Genomic DNA, 11,342 nt, shown 5'->3' with positions numbered 1-11,342 from the left:
GGGAATTTATTCTTTTTTAAACCATGAATTTGTAATGACACCTCTAATTCCAGCAAGGCTATCATTCAGAATAGAAGAGATGAAGAGTTTCCCAGACAAACAAAAACTAAAGGAGTTTGTGACCACTAAAGCAGCCCTGCAAGAAATATTAAAGAAGACTCTGTGAGTGCAAAGGAGAGACCAAAAGTGACAGACAAGAAAGGATCAAAAGAAAATCTCCAGAAACGATGACAAAACAATAAAATGGCACTAAACACTTACGTATCAGTAATTACTTTGTATATGGACTTAATGCTCCAATCAAAAGACATAGGATGTTAGAATGGATTTAAAAAAAAAAAAGATTCATCCATATGCTACCAAAAAGAGATTCATTTTAAACCTAAGGACACCTACAAACTAAAAGTAAGAGGGTAAAGAGACATTTATCGTGTAAATGGATGTCAAAAGATAGTCAGAATAATAATAACTTATATCAGACAAACTGGACTTCTTTGTTTTTGTATTGCTTTTATCCTTCTTTGACATCAGGCTAGTACAGGCTTCATGGAATGATTTTGAATTCCATTATTTGTAAGATTTTGATAAAGATTGTCATTAATTGCTTAAATGTTTGGTAAAATTCATCAATGAAACCATGCAGTTTCTGTGCTGGGAGATTTTTGATTCCCCAAACACTTTCATTCTTGTTATTGGTCTGAGATTTCCTACTTCTTGGATTCAATATTCATGAGTTAATCATGGTAACTTGTGCATTTTTAGGAATTATCTTGGGGTTTTTTCTAAGTTATCTGATTTGTTAGTATATAATTGTTTATAGTAACCTGTTTTCACAGTGTCTTTCTGTGATTATCTGTTGTATTTTTTTCTCTTCCATTTCTCATTTTGGTTTTTGAGTCCTCTTTTTTCATCTTAGTTAATGTAGTTAAAGCATTGCAATTTTATTTTTTTTTTGATAACCTGATCATTACTCTCAATGTTATACTATTGTTTATTCTGGTCTCTCATTTATTTCTGACTTTCTTTGTTATTTTCTTTCTCTCTAGATTTCAGCTAAGTTTCTTCTTTTTCTAGTTCCTTGTGGTGTAATGTTATCTATTTGAACTTTTTTCTTAATACAAGCATTTATAGCATAAATCTCACTCCAAAATCTGTTTTTGCTGGATCTCATAGGTTTTAGAATATTGTGTTTTCTTTTTCTTTTGTTTTGAGACATGTTTTGATTTGTTGTTTGATTTCTTATTTGCCCCATTGCTTGTGCAGTAGTGTGTTGTTTAGTTTTTATGCATTAAATGCTTAATATTTACAATACAGATTTTCCAGCTCTGTGTTATTAATTTCTAGTTTTGTACCATTGTAGTTAGGAAAGATATTTGGTATGATTTAAGTCTTCATAAATTTGTAATATTTGTTATGTCTCTTTTTATGTGATTTTTATTATTTAACCTGTGTGAACTTAAAGAAAATGTGTGTTTCATTTTTCTTGAATGGAATGTCATATATATATATATATATATATATATATATATATATATATATATATCTTTAGAACCATGTATTCTGAAGTATGCTTCCAGTAAGACTGTTCTTCTTGAAAAAAATAATAATAAATTTAACTGAGGGTATGTGTTTAAAAATAAAGCATACCAGAAAGGAACTGGGGAAGGATAGGTGAAATAGGTGATGGGAATTAAAGAGTACACTTATCATGATGAGCACTGAGTAATATACAGAATTGTTGAATACAATATACTATATTGTATACCTGAAACTAACGCTGTATGTTAACTACACTGGAATTAAAGTAAAAAGGTTAAAAAAAGAAAATACTAGACACCAAAAATTAAATACAAAATTAAAGTCCATGAATCTATACCCATCCTTAAAAAGAGAGAAAAAGAAAAAGAAAGGATGCCAACCAATGCTTGTGGAAGGAATGATAGAAATAAAAAATCATCATTTTAAAACCATCATAGGAATAATAGATTCAGGCAAGCATCATCAGGGTGTGCTAAAATCATTCAGTAAAAAAATTGGGGCATAAAAGAATATTTATACAATCTGAAAGTATTGTTCCACAGAATATGTATGAATTACAAATAAAAATGTAGCTTTACAATGAATCTGGCAGTTAGCACTTTGACTAAATGATCAAAATTAATATTTGCAATAATGGGACCATCTGACAGCAGGTGCCTTTTGATATGACACACTGAGAAGGATACAAATCACTTCTATGGTATTCCTGCCAATACTGCATGTCCTGAGTCTAATCTTGAGGAAACATCAAGCAAACCCAAACTGAAGAATATCTATATTTACCTGACTTGGACTCCAAAAATGTCAATGTCATAAAAGACTAAAAAAGGCTGAAGAGCTGCTCTTGAGTAAAGGAGACAAAAGAGACAGATAATTAACTATAATGTGTGTAATCCTTGATTGTCTCTTGGATGATTAAAAAAAATTCTGTAAAAGACATTATCGAGAAAATAATAATAATAATATTGAATAAGGACTCATATTAGGTGATAATTATAAGTATTTTAGATGATAGCATTGTATCAATTTTAAATTTCCCAAGTGTCATAATTCTACTTTAGCAAGACCAGAGAATGCTCTTGTTTTTATGAAATATAGGCTGAAGCATTTAGGAATAAAATATCACAATGTCTACAACTATCTCTGAAATGGTTCAACATGATCTCATCCATTAAATATTTTAGTGTGTATCTCAAAAATATAAGAGCATCTGAAAAAATAATAACATGACATGGAATTCTTAAAGCTTCTCTGGTGATTCTATTGTCCAACTATAGATCAATACTACAGAGATATAAGCAGAACTAATCTTAGAAGTCAAATCTGATCATTTGGTCATGGTGGCTTAGAGCACTGTGTTAAAAAAGACTGATATAGGTTTAGGCTCAACCAGAGAGAATGCTATGATTGATTGGCTAGGTCTGTCTTGGTGCTTAGAAGATTCCTATATATTATCTGGGTCATGTTGTAAGCATGAAACAGGGTTGACACAAAAGAGCAAGCTACATGCTAGAAGATAAAAAGGAGATTCTAGCATCACCAGTGAAGTCTGAACTTATCTTAGATAACTGACCTCCTCTGTCTTGAAGAAATCAGGACCAGACTTATTTTCTTAGTTACTATGACTAACATTATAATGAAACAAAGGTCAGGTGGGGGGAGGGGTACATCTATATGTGTATTAAGCTTTGAAGAGCTCTTTGATCATGACACAGTCCATGCAGGTAGGTAGGAAAGAACTACATGGAAGAGCTCTTTAGAGTAACAGCCATTTTTTTAAAAAAGTATGAGCATATGGGGAATATCAGTAGAAATGAATATTGTAAGAAAGGGTCAAATGGAAATGCTAGAAATAAAAAACACAATACCAGAAATGAAGAATTATTTAGATATAGATTTGTTACAGCTGAGGGAAAAAAACTCAGTAAAATTTGAAGATAGATCAAGAAATTATCCAAACTGAAACACGAAAAGGAGTGAATAAAAAACTGTGCATCAAAAAAACCATTGGATAAGATCAAATGGCTCATTATATGAATAATTGGAGTCATAGGAAGAAAGGAAGGAAGGAAGGAGGAGAGGGGAGGGAGGGGGAGGGGAAGGTGGAGGGAGAGACAGATAATATGGGAGAAGAAATATTTGAAGAGATAATGACCAAAAATTTTTCCAAAATTATGAAAGAGATCAAGCTGTAGACCCAGAAGTTCACAGAATCCCAGGCAGGATACATTAAACACACACACACACACACACACACACACACACACACCTAGTCTAACTCCTGAAAACCAAAAATAAAGAGAAAATCTTGAAGATACCCCAGGGGCAGGGAACTACATACAAAGAAAGAAAGAAAAAAAAAAGAATTACAGCCATCAGAAACTATGCAATGCAGAAGACAAGAAAGTGGCATCTTGAAAGTATCAAAGAATAAAACTGTCAATACTAGAATTCTCTACCCAGGGAAAATACCATTCAAAAATGAAGGTTAAATAGATTTTTTCAGAAAAACTAATGCTGAAATAATTCATTCCCAGGATATCTACAATTCAAGAAATGTTAGAGGAAGCTTGTCAGGCAGAAGGGCTGTGATATTAGACAAAAACTTGAATCTACACAAATAATCTTGCCACGTGAGTAAATGCTAAATTATGAATTATAATTTATTAGTTAATGGAAGTTAGTTTTCCACAACTGCTGTGTATGATAGTTAGAAGACCTCAATGAAGACATCATAATCTGAAATAAAAAGAAAAGAAAGGTAAGATAAGCTAATCGATGTGTTTTACCCTACCCAAGGTCCCTTTAAAGGAAAATTGCCAAGGCACTATTAGTGAGTACTTAAGTACAATGACCATGAATGATTTTGAAGGAGAAGGAAATTACATGCCATTAGGCAACAGAAGACATGATTTTAAACAAAATCCATGCAACAGGGAGGGAAAATAATTTACAGAACTGAGGGAAAAATTTGTGGCAGGACCTACAAAACAGTGATAGAGAAGAGTTTAATCACCCTAACAGCAAATTATCCATGAGTTTTAGGTTTGGGGAAGCCAGTTGCCCAGGTCACAATTTTACTCTCCATGAGGTCACAATTTTACTCTCCACGAGGCTATTACATGAAGATTCTTATTGTTCAGTAAACTCGGTAGGACTTCCTTCAGATCTTCATACTTTTTCCTCTTTTGTCGACAACTGGACTGTGCAGCTCAGTCTTGAGGTAGGAATCCTAATTTATTTGAAACACAATATGGCTTAGTATATTAGTTTCCTAGGGCTACTGTGACAAATTACCACAAACTGATTGGCTAAAAACAACAGAAATTTATTCTCTCACAGTTCTGGAGGACAGAAGTTCGAAATCAAGGTATTGGCAGGACCAGTTCCTTCTGAAGGCTCTGGGAGAGAATCCATTCCCACCCTTGCTGTCACCCAGTGGCTGACAGCAATCTTCAGCATTCCTTGGATTACAGAGGCATCACTCCCATCTCTGCATCCATTTTCACATCCCCTTCCCTTCCCTTCTATGTGTCTTTCCCCTTCGTTTCTCCTCTAAAGACACTTGTCATTAGATCTAAGGCCCACCCTAGTGCAGTATGATCTCATCTCAAGATCCTTAATCACATCTGAAAAGTCCTTTCTCTAAATAAGGTCACTTTCACAGATTCAAGGCCTCTACTGAGTAGATATATTGGGGGGGGGCGGTATGGAGGAGGAAGCATCATTCAATCCATGACACCTAACTGGGAATTGAAAAACAGGTTATAGGAATCCCTGGGTGGCGCAGCGGTTTAGCGCCTGCCTTTGGCCCAGGGCGCGATCCTGGAGACCCGGGATCGAGTCCCACGTCGGGCTCCCGGTGCATGGAGCCTGCTTCTCCCTCTGCCTATGTGTGTGTGTGTGTGTGTGTGTGTGTGTGTGTGTGTGTGACTATCATAAATAAATAAAAATTAAAAAAAGAAAAGAAAAACAGGTTATAGTCCCTGCTCCATAATTAACTTACTTGCTGTGTGTGATCTTCCACATGTTGGTTAACTTCCCTGAATCTTAATTCACTCATCTGAAAATGAGAATAATATCCACCCTGCTTTTTTCCCTGTGAAGTAGTGTGTATTGAGTACATTTTAAATAAATGCTAAATGAATAAATTTTAAAAATGAGTGACTGAATAAGTAAATTCATCTGGAAGTGTTCAGTTTGCCATTATCAGATGAGATCTGGCACTCAGGAGAGAGGCGAGGGCTGAATATTCAGACAGGGGGGTCTTCAGTATCAACAGGAACAAGTGAGACCACCTAGAGAGAAAAACAGAAGAAAAGTGAAGATACAGGTCAACCCGGTAGCCGAGTGGTGGAGCCACAGTGAAGGCGCCTTACAGGCAACATGTCCCATCTACCCATGAAACTCCTGCACAAGAAGATAGAGAAACAGAATCTCAAGTTGCACCTGCGACACCTGAAGCTCCAGGGGGCCTCAGATGTGAGCTTATCAGAAACACAAAATGGAGATGTGTCTGAAGAAACAGTGGGAGGTGGGAAGGTTAAAAAATCTCTAAAACAGTCTCTGAACATGGGCTCGTCAGAAGCCCAGAATGGAGAGGTAGCTAAAGAAACAGTGGAAACTGTACAAATAAGAAAGAAAGAAAGAAAGAAAGAAAGAAAGAAAGAAAGAAAGAAAGAAAGAAAGAGGAAGAAAGGGAAGGAAGGAAGGAAGGAAGGAAGGAAGGAAGGAAGGAAGGAAGGAAGGAATCTACCATAATAATCAATGGAGAAGCAGCAACACAGCCTCCCGATTCAGAATCAGAAAAAAAAGAAGAAGAAAAAAAGAAAAATGGTGGATGACACTGGGCCTGATAAAAAAATCAAAAACTGAAGACAAAGGGGACTCTGAAGAAGGGACCCAGGCTCCTGAAGAGACAGAAAACAATGAGGAGAAGCCAGATGATGAGGAAGAGGACAGTGAAGTGCCCAGCCTACCCCTGGGACTGACAGGAGCTTTTGAGGATACTTCATTTGCTTCTCTTTCTGATCTTGTCAATGAGAACACTCTGAAGGCAATAAAAGAATTGGCTTTTACAAACATGACTGAAATTCAGCATAAAAGTATCAGACCACTTCTGGAAGACAGGGATCTCCTTGCGGCCGCAAAAACAGGCAGTGGCAAAACGCTGGCATTTCTCATTCCTGCAGTCGAACTCATTGTCAAGTTAAAGTTCATGCCTAGGAATAGAACAGGAGTTCTTATTCTCTTACCTACTAGGGAACTGGCCATGCAGACTTTGGGTGTTCTTAAAGAGTTAATGACACACCATGTTCACACATACGGGTTAATGGGTGGCAGCAACAGATCTGCTGAAGCACAGAAACTTGATAATGGGATCAACATCATCGTGGCCACACCAGGCTGTCTCCTGGGCCACATGCAGAATACCCCAGGTTTTATGTATAAAAATCTACAATGTCTGGTTATTGATGAGGCTCATCTTATCTTGGATGTTGGGTTTGAAGAGGAATTAAAACAAATTATTAAACTTCTGCCAACACGCAGGCAAAGCATGCTCTTTTCTGCCACACAAATTCGAAAAGTTGAAGACTTGGCAAGGATTTCTTTGAAAAAGGAGCCATTGTATGTTGGTGTTGATGACGATAAAGCTAATGCAACAGTGGATGGTCTTGAGCAGGGATATGTTGTTTGTCCCTCAGAAAAGAGGTTCCTTCTGTTCTTTACATTCCTTAAGAAGAACCGGAAGAAGAAACTGATGGTCTTCTTTTCATCCTGTAAGTCCATGAAATACCACTATGAGTTGCTGAACTACATCAATTTGCCTGTCTTGGCCATTCATGGAAGGCAGAGAAAAAATAAGTGTACAACCACATTCTTCCAGTTCTACAATGCTGATTCGGGGATATTGTTGTGTACAGACACGGCAGCTAGAGGGCTAGATATTCCTGAAGTCGACTGGATTGTTCAGTATGACCCTCCAGATGACCCCAAGGAATATATTCGTGTGGGAAGAACAGCCAGAGGCCTAAACGGAAGAGGTCACGCCTTGCTCATCTTACGCCCTGAAGAGTTGGGTTTCCTTCGTTACTTGAAGCAATCCAAGGTTCCATTAAGTGAATTTGAGTTTTCCTGGTCCAAGATTTCTGACATTCAGTCTCAGCTTGAAAAATTGATTGAAAAGAACTACTTCCTTCATAAGTCAGCGCAGGAGGCATATAAGTCCTACATTCGAGCATATGATTACCATTCTCTGAAACAGATCTTCAATTTAATAACTTAAATTTGCCTCAAGTTGCTCTGTCATTTGGTTTCAAGGTGCCTCCTCTTGTTGATCTGAACGTGAACAGCAATGATGGCAAGCTTAAAAAGAAGAGGAGGTGGCGGCAGCTTTGCATACCAGAAAGCCAAGAAAGTTGAGAAGTACAAAATCTTCAAACACATTAGCAGGAAGTCCTCCGACAGCCGGCAGTTCTCCCACTAAAGACACACCTTCCAAATAAATAAATAAATAAATAAATAAATAAATAAATAAATAAAAAGACACACCTTCCTTACATATTGAATAGCTTTGTCTCGATATGGATTTTTTTTTCCCCTTTTTCTAACCAAGGAATTGTTGTGGCTTCAGGATTGGGACTGGTGGAACAGCAGTACGAATTGATGTAGCAGCACTGGACATGGATACTCCCATGAAACTTTCATGTTTTACAAGAGTTCAGTTTCTCTAGGTTGCTCAAGGGCAAAGCAAGAGGCCTTTTGGCTTTTGTTGTGATGAGAGAGTATTTTTAATCTTTTACCTCCAAAAAAAAAAAAAAAAGTGAAGATACAGCCCAAAGAACTTTCACATTTAACAATCAAACAAGAAGGTACAGCCAAAACTAATGTAACATGGTGTGTCAACTATACTTCAATTAAAAAAAAAAAAGAACTAGACAAGAAGAAGAGATTTCAGGAGAAGGTAAGATATAAGAGCAAACAAACTAAAAAGTAAATAATTAACCCATTTAAGCACAGAGTAGAGTGACAGGAAGGGGAGTTGTGGCTTGTAATGAGATGTTGAAAGAGGAGAAGTCTGTCTAATGAGCAGAAAAAAAACTAGAAGCAATAACCATTTCACTAGGATTACACACCAAATCAAAGAGATTCTGGTTAGAACTAGTGAGGACAAACACCTTTTTTCCAAATTGTATTTCGTCTTGATTGTGTAGTTAGCAAGCACAACTAGGATGCAAAAAGTAAAAAAGGAGGAGTCCTGGTCCCTCATGTCTAATACCAACTACCCATCGTCCTCAGTTTCCCCTGTCCTTTGTCCACCAAAAGAAGGGCCAATCTCAGCTTTCGCCATCCCCGCTGACCTCTTACCATTTCCCTTTCTGAATACCTGAATATCCTGTACACCTGTACCCAAATGCCACCGTGCTGGCTATTCCACAGGATAGCAGGCACCCTTCATTTCAAGAAATGTGACTGACTCATGGTAGACAACACAGTGGAGATAAACCTTCTCATAAGCCACTAAATGAGCCAATTACAAAACTCCTACTTGTACAAAGTATTGTCACAAAAAAGTCAGCAGGCTTCATAACTTACACATCTTTGTCGACTATAGTCCCTATGTACCAAGTACCTCAAAGCCTACAAAAGTAACACAAGATACCATGAGAGTTCGGGTAAGTCACCTAAAGGCAAGATGTCAGCCAGACTTGAACCCAGGTCTTCTGACGTCAGGTCCCATGCTTTTTTCCATGACTTCATTCTGGAAAGTTGAATTCTATTTGGGAAGGCAAAACTAACAGACACAAAACCAAAAACCAAGCTGTGTAGGTGGGTTTATAGGCTCACAAGAGATAGATCCTCGGGGGCTAGAGGATTTTTTTAAAGATTTTATTTATTTATTCATGAGAGATACAGAGAGAGAGGCAGAAATGCAGGCAGAGGGAGAAGCAGGCTCCTTGTGGGCAGCCCAATGCAGGACTCGATCCCAGGACCCTGAGATCACGACCTGAAGGGAAAGTAGATGCTCAACCACTGAGCACCCAAGGGTCCCTCCCTGTTTTGTATATTTCTGTGGCAAAATACATAATGTAAATACATAATGTAAGGTAAACCATTTCTGAGTGTCTGGTTCAGGTATACTTTCCTTTTTAGTGCTAAAAATGTCATTCTTTGATGAAATAATAATCAAAAAAAAATCACAGACTGTAGTTGGTGGGCAGGGAATTGTTTTTACTTGAAAATGTAGCATTTTCGCAACGGGTTTGCCGCCAGAACACAGGTGTCATGAAAACCACCGCTAAACCTAAATCAAAATGGGAAAGGAAAAGACTCACATCAACATCGTCGTCATTGGACACGTAGATTCGGGCAAGTCTACCACTACTGGCCATCTGATCTACAAATGTGGTGGAATCGACAAAAGAACTATCGAAAAATTTGAGAAGGAGGCTGCTGAGATGGGAAAAGGCTCCTTCAAGTATGCCTGGGTCTTGGATAAACTGAAAGCTGAACGTGAACGTAGTATCACCATTGATAGCTCCCTGTGGAAATTCGAGACCAGCAAGTATTATGTGACCATCATTGATGCCCCAGGACACAGAGACTTTATCAAAAACATGATTACAGGCACATCTCAGGCTGACTGTGCTGTCCTGATTGTTGCTGCTGGTGTTGGTGAATTTGAAGCAGGTATCTCCAAGAATGGGCAGACCCGTGAGCATGCCCTTCTGGCTTACACACTGGGTATAAAACAACTAATTGTTGGTGTTAACAGAATGGATTCCACTGAACCACCCTACAGCCAGAAGAGATACGAGGAAATCGTTAAGGAAGTCAGCACCTACATTAAGAAAATTGGCTACAACCCCGAAACAGTAGCGTTTGTGCCAATTTCTGGTTGGAATGGTGACAACATGCTGGAGCAAAGTGCTAACATGCCTTGGTTCAAGGGATGGAAAGTCACCCGTAAAGATGGGAATGCCAGCGGAACCACACTGCTTGAAGCCCTGGATTGCATTCTGCCACCAACTCGTCCAACTGATAAGCCCTTGCATCTGCCTCTCCAAGACGTCTACAAAATTGGTGGTATTGGTACTATCCCAGTGGGTCGAGTGAGGACTGGTTCTTAAGCCTGGTATGGTGGTCACCTTTGCTCCAGTCAATGTTACAACTGAAGTAAATTCTGCTGAAATGCACCATGAAGCTTTGAGTGAGGCTCTTCCTGGGGACAATGTGGGCTTCAATGTCAAGAACGTATCTGTCAAAGATGTTTGTCGTGGCAACGTGGCTGGTGACAGCAAAAATGACCCACCAATGGAAGCAGCTGGCTTCACGGCTCAGGTGATTATCCTGAACCATCCAGGCCAAATCAGTGCTGGATATGCACCTGTGCTGGATTGTCACACAGCTCACATTGCTTGCAAGTTTGCTGAGCTGAAGGAAAAGATAGATCGTCATTCTGGAAAGAAGCTGGAAGATGGTCCCAAGTTCTTGAAATCTGGGGATACAGTCATTGTTGATATGGTTCCTGGCAACCCTATGTGTGTTGAGAGCTTCTCTGACTATCCTCCTCTGGGCCGTTTTGCTGTTCGTGACATGAGACAGACGGTTGCTGTGGGTGTCATCAAAGCAGTGGACAAGAAGGCAGCTGGAGCTGACAAAGTCACCAAGTCTGCCCAGAAAGCTCAGAAGGCTAAATGAATATTAGCCCCAATACCTGCCACCCCAGTCTTTTTTTTTAAAAGATTTTATTTATTTATTCATGATAGTCACACAGAGAGAGACAGAGAGGCAGAGACACA

At 38.4% G+C, this 11,342-nt stretch overlaps 1 protein-coding gene across 1 annotated transcript; it reads left to right on the top strand.

Annotated features, from left to right (window-relative positions):
- The first annotated feature begins 5,925 nt into the window (after window positions 1-5,925).
- Window positions 5,926-8,033, top strand: LOC129506363 (ATP-dependent RNA helicase DDX18-like). The gene is given in 6 exon segments (XM_055320032.1): window positions 5,926-6,190; window positions 6,289-6,344; window positions 6,346-6,395; window positions 6,397-7,811; window positions 7,814-7,914; window positions 7,916-8,033. Coding segments are annotated over 6 exon segments (1,998 nt in total). The 3' UTR covers window positions 8,027-8,033.
- The last annotated feature ends 3,309 nt before the right edge of the window (window positions 8,034-11,342 follow it).

This window comes from Nyctereutes procyonoides, unplaced genomic scaffold (assembly GCF_905146905.1).
Source record: "Nyctereutes procyonoides isolate TBG_1078 unplaced genomic scaffold, NYPRO_anot_genome, whole genome shotgun sequence".
Taxonomy (NCBI): Eukaryota; Metazoa; Chordata; class Mammalia; order Carnivora; family Canidae; genus Nyctereutes; species Nyctereutes procyonoides.
Note: the sequence above shows the minus strand (reverse complement) of the source record. Positions and strands in the feature narration are given on the sequence as shown.